Genomic DNA, 14,360 nt, shown 5'->3' with positions numbered 1-14,360 from the left:
CCTTTGTAGATCAGAATGTACGAGGGATGCTACTCACCTGGTTTCTCTTACAGGACCAGAGCATTTTATTGTAAAGAGTGGGGTCGTCTTTTTAAGACTATTATGTCAGGTGGTACCCAGCTCTGATATATACACTGAAAATTCCTAGATGTGTTCTTTAACTCAGGACTTAATAATGACTAAATGACTTTAAACATTTACTGGAAATGATATCTCCCATCTCTGTTACGAGAATTATTAATATTTACAGTACACACATATAAATAATAAACTATGAAAGACTGACACTAAGTAAAAATATCTAAATTCATGATCCTCAAATTCAGAGCATCCTGGATTCAAAGTCAGCCTCCACCTATTATCAAACTTGAGCAATTTACATAATATCTCAACCTCTGTTTACTTAGTCATAATATAATAAAACTAACTGTACTGAAGTCAGTCCCCCCGTCAGACATATGACAAGTATGTACTGAATAGCTAATATATCCCAGCCACTGTTGGGGGTGAGTATACAGCAAGTACACAACAAACAGACAGACATAAACCCTTGCCCTCGTGAGCTTTCTTTCTACTTGCTGTGAGAATTAAGGATTTAGTACAAATTCTGGTGCACATTTAGTTTTCAAACAATGTTGGATATTATTATTGTTAATTGATAATGGAGAGAAGGAGGAGGATTTCAGACACCAGTGCCTCATTATGGAGTTGATAATGACACTCAACTTCACTAAACTTCTGTATCTGGGGGAATATTTCTGGTCCGTGGCCCCTGACCTGTGTTCTCCATCTTGATCATCTCCCACAGGGAATGATCGGAATCAGAATCTGCAACTCCTGATTGGGGATCTTTATCACTATGACCCAGTCTTTGCTGGTGCACTTATTCTGTGACTAACTCAATAACAAGTACTTGTTAATTGATTCTTACGAGAGCATTAAATTCCCTTCTGTACACGCTGGAAATATTTCTAATCACTTAAAGACAATTTCATAGATGATGTAAATTATACTTTTTTTGTGTGTGGTACGTGGGCCTCTCACTGTTGTGGCCTCTCCCGTGGCGGAGCACAGGCTCCGGACGCGCAGGCTCAGTGGCCATGGCCCATGGGCCCAGCCACTCCATGGCACGTGGGATGCTCTCGGACCGGTGCACAAACCCGTGTCCCCTGCATCAGCAGGCGGACTCCCAACCACTGCGCCACCAGGGAAGCCCAAATTATACTTTTTAAAGAACAAAATACCAGTGTTTGACTGAAACTGGTCCAGAATAATTAGGAAAAAAAGTCATATGTAATGTTAGGAAAGAAATATATGCATGGAGAAACCTGAGAGTGTGATTAGTGGGATCAGTTCTCGGGAAGTTCAGGTGTTATGGAGGGTCCCTCAAAGGAGAAGGGTTCAGAAGAGTCTGGAAAAACACTTCCAAAACTGATTAACCACCAATAGGTTTGTGTTTATCTTTTTTTCCTTAACTTCTACAAATAGCTTCCCCCACAAAAGTCATTTTGGAAACATACCTTTCAAAGTTTGTAAAGACATCAATGATTTTAGTTATCTTCACGTAAAGAGGGTAATTTATCATCTAGTCAAGTGTGCATGTGTCTGCCCGGAAAGCTGTGAGCTAACATACATCATACTCAGTAGCTTCAAGGATTTGGTTTGCCTTCTTATGTGTGTTTGAATATAGAATTCATTTCAATCTGACATTTTTTACCTCTCATCATATTTTTCTTCTAATTAAGTTCTATAAATGTATCCTCTTCCCAGTTTGAGCTGTAATAAATTCCTTTCCTGAATTGGCCTTCTGAAAGTCACAAACCACCATTATGATGAATTACAAAATGAATAATTTCCCTTCTGCTATGTTTATTTTGAGCAGCAAAGTGTTAGAGAAAAGGGAAACTGTTTCACTAGAAAGAAGGCCCTGCTCATAGTAGTCACATGCCTGTGAGTTGAATACTTCCAACACTGACCCCAGCAGATTTCCAAAAGTGGATAGGTCTAATGGAAGGACATGATTTTTCAGCTCAAAATTCTGGGATTTAATGGTGTTATTGGAAGGGATCCATAAGGAGAAAAGTTTTGCTCTCATGTAAGCCGTGGAGTTACTCATGTAGGTATGGACCCAGACCATGATTTCTTTGGGAAATTGATTTCCTAAAGTCTTTTTTGCAGAAGAAGGGAACAATGCCATTCATAGAATGGACTGTGGGAGAAATGAATGTGTAATTCTTATTTTTAAAGTCATTATTTGTTTAAGTCATTATTTAAGTCATTATTTGTTTCACTTCACTATATAGGCAAGTAAATGCATTATGTCTTTGATTTGAGATGGCTATGTTGAAACTGAACCATTTGTTGCTAATATTTAGGCTGGTATTTTAATAGGTGCTTAACATTCAGCACATTCGTTCCCATTATGTTGTAAGGCATAGATGAAACACTATATAAATAAGATTAAAGCGTTGCCATAGATAAAATATCAGGCATTAACCTTTTAGACTGTTGATTTTAGAATGGATTAGCTTCAATAAATAAATAAACAGCCACAATGATCATAGTCTGGTTCAAATAATACTGCTTAATGTGTTAATCATTAATTTTACATACTTCTTTCTCAATTCCCTCTATGCCTTTATAGAGTGGGAATTGTCTTTTGCATCCTGAATTCATTACTGTAATTTGTGTACTGTGCATTGACTGAAGCAAAGTTAAGTGACATATTAATGAAGAATTTGAGCTCCTTTTCTTTGTGTAGATAGTAGACCATGGAGTTAATGTTTCGCTTATAGAATTTATTATAGAACTATGATAATGTGGTTATGATTCATGATCTTTTCCTGGATAATGCCTGACTTAAGATATACTATAGTCTGAAAAGAAGTTTGCTTTTATATAATAAGCATGGCTACTGGTCCAAATATCCTAAAACCAAATTTTCATTGGCATAACTTTTCCTCCCTTAAAGAAAAAAACAGAATTATTGTTTCAAACCAGAATTAGACATGAGCATTCACCTAAATCAACCATCCCATTTTTCAAATGAGGAATCTGAGATCCAGTGAAGTTAATTAGATTGATGGCATTCAAGAAGCCATAAGCTAGAGCTATAGCCAGGACGTCGAACCTGGCTCTTCTGGCTTCTGAGCCAGCATTCTGAGTAAGCTGTCCTGCCTGGCTGAAATGGATAATCCCTGCCATTTCATTTGTTCCCAGTATGAAATCATTCACTGTTATCTCCCCATAAGTACCTTTTCTTCTCTTTCCCCGTGTAGTATCATCACGCACCCCCGCAAAGACATCCTCATCTCCTGTGGGGAAGACCGCGTCTGGAAGGTGGTGGGGCTCCCCAAAGGCAATGTGCTTCTCACAGGATTGGGCCACACTGACTGGCTTTCGGATTGCTGCTTCCATCCCAGGTCAGTAAACACAACTCCCAGAGCCAGCCTGATCTCTCCAGGAATACATTTGTTTATTACTCTGTGTCTTCACTCTGCTGGCTTTTTTTTTTTTCTTAAACCACTTTATTGAAGTATGAATAGGTGTACATATTTAATATATACGACCTGATAAGTTTGGAGTTAAGTATACATCCTTGAAATCATCACTACAATCTATACCATAAACATATCTATCATCTCCAAAAGTTTCTTCCCATCCACTTTATTTTATCATCATCATCATTATAAAAGCACTTAACGTAAGATCTACCTTCTTAGCAATTTTTTAAGTATTCAGTAAGTATCATTTGCTGTAGGCTCTGTGCTGTACAGTAGATCTCTAGGACTCACTCATCTTGTATAAATGAAACTTGCAACTTTGTACTGCCACTTTTCTCTCTGCAACCCCACCTCTTCCACTGAATTTTGAAATGTGTAGATAAATGTTCCTTTGGCTTTCCTTATATTGACTTTATTTTTTTTTATTTTAATTTTTTGTTAGTTTCTGCTTTATAGCAAAGTAAATCAGTTATACATATACATCTGTTCCCATATCCCTTCCCTCTTGCATCTCCCTCCTTCCCACCCTCCCTATCCCACTCCTCTAGGTGGTCACAAAGCACCAAGCTGATCTCCCTGTGTTATGCAGCTGCTTCCCACTAACTATCTACCTTACGTTTGGTAGTGTATATATGTCCATGCCTCTCTTTTGCTTTGTCACAGCTTACCCTTCCCCCTCCCCATATCCTCAAGTCCATTCTCAAGTAGGTCTGGGTCTTTATTCCTGTTTTACCTCTAGGTTCTTCATGGCATTTTTTTTTCTTAAATTCCATATATATGTGTTAGCATACGGTATTTGTCTTTCTCTTTCTGACTTACTTCATTCTGTAGACAGACTCTAGGTCTATCCACCTCATTACAAATAGCTCAATTTCATTTCTTTTTATGGCTGAGTAATATTCCATTGTATATATGTGCCACATCTTCTTTATCCATTCATCCTATGATGGACACTTAGGTTGTTTCCATCTCCAAGCTATTGCAGATAGAGCTGCAATGAATATTTTGGTACATGACTCTTTTTGAATTATGGTTTTCTCAGGGAATATGCCCAGTAGTGGGATTGCTGGGTCATATGGTAGTTCTATTTGTAGTTTTTTAAGGAACCTCCATACTGTTCTCCATAGTGGCTGTACCAATTCACATTCCCACCAGCAGTGCAAGAGTGTTCCCTTTTCTCCACACCCTCTCCAGCATTTATTGTTTCTAGATTTTTTGATGATGGCTATTCTGACTGGTGTGAGATGATATCTCATTGTAGTTTTGATTTGCATTTCTCTAATGTTCAACGATGTTGAGCATTCTTTCATGTGTTTGTTGGCAATCTGTATATCTTCTTTGGAGAAATGTCTATTTAGGTCTTCTGCCCATTTTTGGATTGGGTTGTTTGTTTTTTTGTTATTGAGCTGCATGTGTGCTTATAAATTTTGGAGATTAATCCTTTGTCAGTTGCTTCATTTGCAAATATTTTCTCCCATTCTGAGTGTTGTCTTTTGGTCTTGTTTATGGTTTCCTTTGCTGTGCAAAAGCTTTTAAGTTTCATTAGGTCCCATTTGTTTATTTTTGTTTTTATTTCCATTTCTCTAGGAGGTGGGTCAAAAAGGATCTTGCTGTGATTTATGTAATAGTGTGTTCTGCATATGTTTTCCTCTAAGAGTTTGATAGTTTCTGGCCTTACATTTAGGTCTTTAATCCATTTTGAGCTTATTTTTGTGTATGGTGTTAGGGAGTGATCTAATCTCATACTTTTACATGGCCCTGTCCAGTTTTCCCAGCACCACTTATTGAAGAGGCTGTCCTTTCTCCACTGTACATTCCTGCCTCTTTTATCAAAGATAGGGTGACCATATGTGCGTGGGTTTATCTCTGGGCTTTCTATCCTGTTCCATTGATCTATCTTTCTGTTTTTGTGCCAGTACCGTACTGTCTTGATTACTGTAGATTTTAGTATAGTCTGAAGTCAGGGAGCCTGATTCCTCCAGCTCCGTTTTTCGTTCTCAAGATTGCTTTGGCTCTTCGGGGCCTTTTGTGTTTCCATACAAATTGTGAAATTTTTTGTTCTAGTTGGGTGAAAAATGCCAGTGGTAGTTTGATAGGGATTGCATTGAATCTGTAGATTGCTTTGGGTACTATAGTCATTTTCACAATGTTGATTCTTCCAATCCAAGAACATGGTATATCTCTCCATCTATTTGTGTCATCTTTAATTTCTTTCATCAGTGTCTTATAATTTTCTGCATACAGGTCTTTTGTCTCCTTAGGTAGGTTTATTCCTAGATATTTTATTCTTTTTGTTGCAATGTTAAATGGGAGTGTTTTCTTTATTTCACTTTCAGATTTTTCATCCTTAGTGTATAGGAATGCCAGAGATTTCTGTGCATTAATTTTGTATCCTGCTACTTTACCAAATTCATTGATTAGCTCTGGTAGTTTTCTGGTAACATCTTTAGGATTCTCTATGTATAGTATCATGTCATCTGCAAACAGTGACATCTTTACTTCTTCTTTTCCGATTTGGATTCCTTTTATTTCCTTTTATATTGACTTTAGATTGATTGCTTTTGATATTTAGTACATGTAAAACTTAGTCCACATACTGATGCATTTTAAAAGAGTAATAATCTTCCCAGGACAAGCATTAGAAATGCTCCTTGTATTCATAAGCTCTGAAAACGCACATGAATTTCAATAATGCATATCAATGTTTACTTTGCCTCTGTTAATCTTGCATGTTTTCCTTTTAGAATTAAGTTTTCTACCAAAAAGGATCAGGAGGCAGTGATCAATTTTTTAAAAATTTCAGTGATACTCAAGAGATTAAAGAAAACAAAGCAGAACTGAAGGCATTGAGCCCTGTAATTTTCAGGATTCACTGAATTTTTGTACCAATAGAACAGGGGCACAGAAGAAAAAACATTGTTATACATACCTATACATTATTCTGGTGGCAGGAAGTTCTGCCCACAGTGCTTGTGGTCAGCTGCTATCCCTAATCCCAACTATCTTCTCTTATTCAACATTATGCTTAACATTTGTTAAGCATCTGGCTGTATCCGGCTCTATCTAACAGTCTCTGGTCTAACTACTCTTGGAGATGCATAGTCCGTAGTGCAACTTCTCAACCATTCCATTGGGAAATTTTGGTCTTAGGAGGACCTTACTGATTTATTTATTTTTTTGTTTTCACTAAACTTTTTTTTTTAAACCATCTTTGTCTTATCCTTAGTATGAATGTCAATGAAATTAGATTGAAATAAAAATAACTAAATTGTTCAGAAATTTGTGTGTTAATGAGAAGAGTAAACTAATTTTTTAATTTTAATTTTTGAAAATGTTTTTAAAATATTTCATCTTTGGTGCTAAATGTTTGAATTTTATTTTTGAACATGTAATGCGTTCTGTATCTGGTATGTGGATAAACAAATCTGCAATGCCTCTCATGTCTCAGAAACATAAAGCCCATCTTGCAAGCAGAGACAACACAATTAGAAGTGTAGCCTATCACTTCCGTAGCTGCTGGGCATACTAATCAGATTTCTATAATACCCTGTCACCATGACAACCCATGACTCTGAAATTTTCTCATTAGTGTTTGACCAGCACATGGTCCTTTTAATAGATCTTCCTGTTTTCCCAGTCAATTACTGAAATTAAAATGAGGTGAAATACATCATTATTCACTCATAGTATGAATTTACATTCAGTACTTTCTTTGGCAGAATTTTAGTAAAATGTAGCCACACTCCTTTTTTCTAATGCATGTGGGATAAAAATAATGGGAGAAAATGCATTTAGCTATATGTGTTTTAAGTAAGAGATAATGAATAGCAAGTGTTCCATTTGTAGAATTGGTGAAAATAATAAATGATTATTAGAAACAACAACAAAAAAGCTCTTTTTTATTTGGGGTAGAGATCGGTTCTGAAGGAGTTTATATTTCAGGCCTCAGACATTTTATAATGCTTACTGTATGTAAATCAACACTGAAGACCATACATTATGGACTATAATATATATGATATATGCATATATATACATACATAATATTTATGCCTTAAAAGTTGTTTCTGAATTTAAATTTGTGATATTTGATTTTTATTTTTACTTAGATAATTTGGTTAGTAAAAAAATAATTTATTGTTAAAGATAATATCTTTCCTATTTATATACTCATCTATAATCAAAGAATCAAACATAAAGTAAATTTGATTCAAATATGACACTTTAATCTGTAGTTGGATCTTTGATTAATAAATGCAGTCATAGTCTTCCTCAGAGCACATCTTTGTGATTAGCTTGATTCTGCTCCCTTGGATGAGGTCCAGGCAGATGTCACATTATAATGTGACACCTGCCTAATTCCTCTGCTCTTCACATAGAAAAATAAACTCCTACATTTTCTTTACTTTTTTTAAAATTGCAATTGTTCCTAGTTGAGTATTTTCTATAACTTCCAGGTGTATGTATTCCTGATTACTATGACATTCAAGCCACTGTGTCTCCTGCCACAGTGACATAATTCAGATCTCTTTTGGGGGTCAAACCCACTTGACATGACAATGGTATATACACTTAGTGACCCAAATCAGTCTTAGTCGTCTTATTTCCCTTGTCATAACGGGCATCTTCAATACATAAATGACAAACACAACAGGCATAATAATATTAATATCAGGAAAATGAGGACTAACAGAAAGAAGTTAAACTGGGAGGGTAACTAAATATCACTTGAGGATCAGATAATATGATGTTGAAATATATAAAACAAAGCTCATAAATAAAAGAAGATTCTGGCAAAAGTATAGTTATCAGAGTCAAAGACTTCAAAGGATATCAGTTTTTAATATGTGAAGTAAACAAAGTTACAGTGGAATTAGAGAAATTAATAAAATAGCAAGTGTATTTAGTATTATATATTGAACTTTATACTTTATGAAGAGAGATTGTAGATTCTTTGAAATCATTCGTTGTTAGGTTTTTAAAAATATATAAGTCTTAAACCACAAATTTAACATAAATGAATTCTTCAGAATAACAAATATACAAACTAAAGTTTGTGATCAAGATTCAATAGTAAAAGAAAATAAATCAATAACTAAAATATAATAAAATCTGAATTATTAAAAAGTAAATAAATGAATATTGGGTCAGAGAACTATAAATGGTTATTACCTAGTTGATAAACAGTCCCAAACACAATACTTATCAAGCTTACGAGATGTAACCAGAACTGTGTTCAGAGTAAAATTCATCACTTTGACAGTTTTATTTTTAAATGAAAAAAAAAGAAAATAAGTGAATTATGAATTTAAATTAAAAAGTACAACTGGTCAACAAATATAGAAAAGCAAAGAATGGATAAGTGAAAAGTAGAAATGAATGAATTAGAATAAAAAGAGTACATTTATATTAATCCAAAAGTTTTTTTTCAAGAAAAAATAATAAAATAAGGAATATAATATTGACGTAAGTAGATAACTCAAAAAAAGAAAAAATACATGTAGGAAACAGAAATATTAACCTTAGCAATTTGGAAAGAGTTAAAACCACAAATACAGAGATGAAAAATATATGTTTGGAATTCTTGATAAAATAATAGATTTCTATGAAAATAAGCATCACCAATATTGAATCAAGATGGAGCAGAAACCCAGACTAGATTAATAACAGTGGAAGAAACTGAGTTCTAGAAGTTCTGCTTTTCATTCCCATCTTCTGAAGTTTTATGAGTGAGTTTTAAAAACTTTATTTAAAAAAAGAAGATAAATTAGTTAATTTTTAGGTTCATTGAATTTTCTGAGGACAAGAAAAAAATAAAATTTTATTACTGGTTTCACAAACATAATATAAACATAATTTTAAATTGGGCAAGTGTAGTACCCCCTCCACAACTCTAGGCCCTTTTCACAATTATAGATGCAAAACTTTTAAAAAGAATGCAGAAAATGGAATTCAGTTGTATGTTTAAAAAGAGCGGTATACAATAACCAAGTAAGATTTGTACTTGAAAAACGTGGAATATATAAGTGATCAAACTATGAGGACATCATATTATAAATTATACTAATAATTAACATTCAAAGTTACTTTAAAATTGTTGGGTAAAAATCTAGCATCTATACTTAAGACACAGATGTTTGCAAATATTAGTAAGCCCCATGTGTTGGAATTGACAAGGAGAATGGATTTTGGAACAGCTGGGAACTAAGAAGGTCTGGCAGGTGAGTGTAGAATCTGGATGCCATGGAGTCGGATGGGTCAAACGAGGAATGGGTAATCACGGGTAATAGAGCAAAGTGGGGAACATAAAACCAAACAAATTTAGGCAAAAATGCCTAAAATCCAAATAGAAGCAAAGCCTCTTTGTGTGAGCCTTCAGTAGCTATGCAAGCATTGTTACTTGTCCAGTTGGTATTTATTCTCAATAAAGGTTAGCCACATTTTTTTCTTTTTCTTAATGATAATGGTTATATTTTATTAAAATATTTTCAACACTGAAATTTTCTAACATAAGTTAACAAGTAAAATGTATGTGGAAAACTTTTAACTATAAACACTTATACAAATATTATACAGACTCTACCAATTGAAGGCAATTTAAAACTCTTACTGCAAAGGCTGTATTCTCTTAAAATAACACTATACACATAACTAAATCATTGTCATCTATTGTTTACAGTACAATTGGTTTTGATTACATCTAAGTTTTTAAGTTCCTTAGTAGAATTTTTGAATCAAGACACTTTTTTAGGAATGACATGGGTAACTAATCACTGTACAACCATCTATTATTACATATTTACCACTAGATGGCGAACATACAGCGGTAAGGTAAAACACCCTTTGCATTTACTGGGTAGACTGATGAACTAGCTGTTGAAAGTGATTCATTGGTTGCTGAAAATGATGAAGGGGTGGAGCAATGCAGAGAATGTGTATTGGTGCTGCCTTTGCACTGTTGAAAGAATGAAATGTACAATGCCAAAAAACAGGAACCTTAAGCATAATCCTGTGCAAGGTAGACGTCATGCTCTAAACTGCTAAGACATGGAATCAGAGTTTCAGGTTGCCCAAATTAGAATCCTACCTTCACCTTTGCTAGTCCTGTCAGTTTTCTTGTCTGCAAAATGGCTATAATAATGATATCTACTTTGTGGGTTAATTATGAAGGCTAAATTCTATCATATATGAAAAACACAAGTTCTGTTGCCTGGCAACTATATGCTCAAGAAATGTTACCTATTATTATTTTTTATTCATTGATAGGTATGTTGAGAACTTAGATCAGAAATTTTTATAAAACTGGTAGCCTTAAACACAGTGGGTTAGGAAGGAAAGACTATATTGTGATGTCTGGGTTACACCAAGCTAGAATTAGAAGAATGCTCTCAAACCATGAAATATTTGAGGATCATGTCTGAAGGTCTTACCAAGTTAAAAATAAAATCATTTATAAACTGAAAAACAAATATAATTAATGCAAAAAGATGTATGTTACTCATCTGTCCTTAGCCCTTAAAAATGTGTCTCTTTAAAAATTGTACCAAGAAGCTCATCGCATTTTGCTTTTACAGAAGAGAGAAAGTATTCTGCATATTTCCTTTTTTTTTTTTTAGGTTCTAGAAGGAAAATAATTGGCTAGAAACACCAAAAAAATACTTTTTGAAATTAAAAGTATTTCAATTGAAAGCATTTAAAAATAAAATATTTTTGTTGTTTTTGAGGAAAGTAAAGCATGTAATGTTTGACCTGCTCTGTCTACAGTCACGTATTATTATTGTTGGCCCATTTAGACTAGCTTTGGGCAAATGAAACAGAGTTGTATATCAAAATGTATACTACACTACCTTAATAATACATCATTTGGTCTTTACCTAATAAAGGAGGACTGCTCAATGACAGTAACATGGTTTTGAATGTAAATACAATGTCCAGTTCTCGGGTACTTGAGGTTGCATTTTCTTTGATATGACCACAGCTTATTATGTGAAATGGCATGTATCTTCCCAGATATCTCTATAAAATGAAAGTAGTTGGGATTAGTGGTTTAAACAATTTCACAATGCTGCATTTTTTTTCCTGATCTCACTGCCTGAGACAGAAACAGAGCTGACAGCATCCTGTTAAACATAACTTCTACCCTTATAAGCTGATTTATGAATTTGTGAGTAAATGGGCCTCTACAAAATCCCTCATATTCTCTCTTTGTGGTACAAGCTACCTGTTCATGTATTTATACAGTGCCTAAAACCATAGTATGAAAGCTCTCTGACAGGTATATCGTTTAGTTATTAAAAAATAGAAGCATGGTTAACCGTTTTTCTATAAACATAAAGCCAAGGGTTCAATTTTCAAAAGATAATGAAGGGATTGACGTACCATTTCCCTAAGATTGTGATGTTCTGAGCTTCAGAGGTAAATACTTTCATAATCCGGAAACCTCAGTAGATTTTTACCAAGATAATTTTGAGATATACCTATTAAATAATAAAATTCCACTTTATATTATTTGAAGAGGTGTGTGTTATGCTTCTGAATATAGTTCTTTTTTTAAAATGATTTATTTCCATGCAGTTGGGGGGCCCAAGATTTTATTAGAGAGGATACAGTATTTTTTTTTTTTAAGGAGATGTTGGGAGTAGGAGTTTATTAATTATTTTTTTTTTCTGTGTTGCGTCTTTGTTTCTGTGCGAGGGCTTTCTCTAGTTGTGGCAAGCGGGGGCCACTCTTCATAGTTGTGTGCGGACCTCTCACTATTGCGGCCTCTCTTGTTGTGGAGCACAGGCTCCAAATGCGCAGGCTCAGTAGTTGTGGCTCACGGGCCTAGTTGCTCCGCGGCATGTGGGATCCTCCCCTACCAGGGCTCGAACCCGTGTCCCCTGGATTAGCAGGCAGATTCTCAACCACTGCGCCACCAATAGTTCTTAATATAGTTTGTCACCTGTATGTGAAGAGGCTAAGCATAACAGCATACTTCTTTAAATGTTTTCCTGGTCTAATTCTAAAAGTAATACATGATCACCATAGAGAAAAGTTTTAAGAAAATAAAAATTTCCCATAGTCTCACAACTCAGTGCAAACTTGGAGAGACTGCCTAAGGGCTGTCCTCGGGCAAGTGGCAGAATCTGGTTCTACATATAAGAAGCACCTTCTAAAGTCAGCCTTGTTTTCATGTGTCAGTGTGACAAAGAACCAGGAAGGTCATTTTATTTAATCTCTGAGAGCCTCAGTTGCTCATTTGAAAATGGGGATTACCTACTTATAAGCTTTTCATGAAGAACGCATGAGAAAATCTATCTAAAACATTTAGCAGCCCTGGGCTCAGAGTAAGCATTTGGTAAAAGTAGCACTGTTGATGTTGTTTGGCAGATTCTAGTCGAGATCTGGTTTCCTCTGAAACCAATATTGTCTCCAGGTCTATTGGCCTGTCTCTCTCTTTCTAGCAAGAAAAAAAAAATCTGAGGAGTACTATAAGCTTATTTAAGGCAGGGTCTGTATCTTATTCATCTCTGTATCCTTGGGACATAGCTTATCAATTGAAACATTATAGGGAATCAATAAATATTTAATTAAAATGAACAGAGTAGGAGATAATAGACCAGGAATATGACCACTTTCTCTCATACTCTTGGTAGTATCATGTGATTATACGTATATACTCACAAACATACACATGCATACACACATGCACCACTTGTTACCACTGAGATCACTTTATCATAGGAACTTAAAACCTAATATTAGTCCTTCATTTGACATAAAAACCCTAAAATATAAAATCTTCTCTGAATAATATTATACTGAGGATAAATTTCAAAAGTCCAATCATTAGGGAAGAACTTCAAAAATCCCTCCTTCATAAAAGCAGAGAGAACACTGGCAAAAATTGTCACAATCAACTTTTTCAGAACTCTAGAAATTAACCAAGCATGGACCAATTAAAGGATCATTTATTTTTAAAAAATTACTGCATCTGAGTAAGAATGTGACCTTTTTCATGTTTTAACTTGCCCCATCCACTTCCCTTTCTTTCCCCAACTCTGCAGTAGTCTTGAAAACCAACTGCTTCACGACCATGGTAGCAAGTAGCAGAGCAGAACAAGTTTGGAAAGCTCCACAAAGCCCCATTCTCAGAGAAATGTCACTATCTGAGCTTCCAAGAAGCCCCCTGGAAAACCCTATTTGCAGGGCCTGTTTTTATTTGATCTGAGTCAGGGCTTACTTTGTATGAATGGACTATTTTCCAGGGCATTTGTAGCAAACAATCAGCAGTACATGTTTAATATTGCAGCTGCCTGCAGTAACAATAACAGTTAGGTAAACAAGAAGTTAAGCAAAATTCTTAAACAGAAAACCTAGATAATTAAATGTCCACAGGGAGCATTGAAACACTATCATGTTCCTAGGAATATCAACGGGCACATGCATTTGGAGGGCATGCTCAGGAAAGATTTGAGAAGGGTCTAATCTCTCATAGCTGACTGAGCTGTGAAGTTCAGCTCAAGCAGGAAGTAAAGGCTAAGTAAGCAGAGTTGTGAATTTCCAGAGTGTTGAACATGTGCCCCAACAGAGCCAGTCAACAAAGACTGGATGACTCATTCGTTCAAGGCATTTAAACATCACCTGTTTAATCATTAACAAAACAGGCAGACTTCTCTGACCCCACACAACAAAGAATATAGACTTTATTGAATTACTTCAGGAAAATCACTAAAAACAGCAACAACAAACAGGAACAACAACAAACCCTGGAGAGGAGGAAATCTCATTTATAGACTTTCCACACTGTACTATTTAAAATGTCAGGTTTTCAAAAATGACAAAAAATTGAAAGCATGAAAAAAAGCTGGACAAGAT

General features: G+C 35.0%; 1 protein-coding gene across 1 annotated transcript in view; it reads left to right on the top strand.

Moving 5' to 3' along the window:
• SPAG16 (sperm associated antigen 16) overlaps positions 1 to 14,360 on the top strand; it is an 850,722-nt gene that overhangs the window by 392,173 nt on the left and 444,189 nt on the right. The window contains exon 11 of the mRNA XM_082631278.1: positions 3,279 to 3,422. Coding sequence (XP_082487404.1) covers positions 3,279 to 3,422 — 144 coding nt within the window. The remainder of the gene's footprint in view (positions 1 to 3,278; positions 3,423 to 14,360) is intronic.

This window comes from Mesoplodon mirus, assembly GCF_964341445.2.
Source record: "Mesoplodon mirus genome assembly, chromosome: 8".
Lineage (NCBI taxonomy): Eukaryota > Metazoa > Chordata > Mammalia > Artiodactyla > Ziphiidae > Mesoplodon > Mesoplodon mirus.
This window is presented reverse-complemented; position numbering and strand designations above follow the sequence as displayed.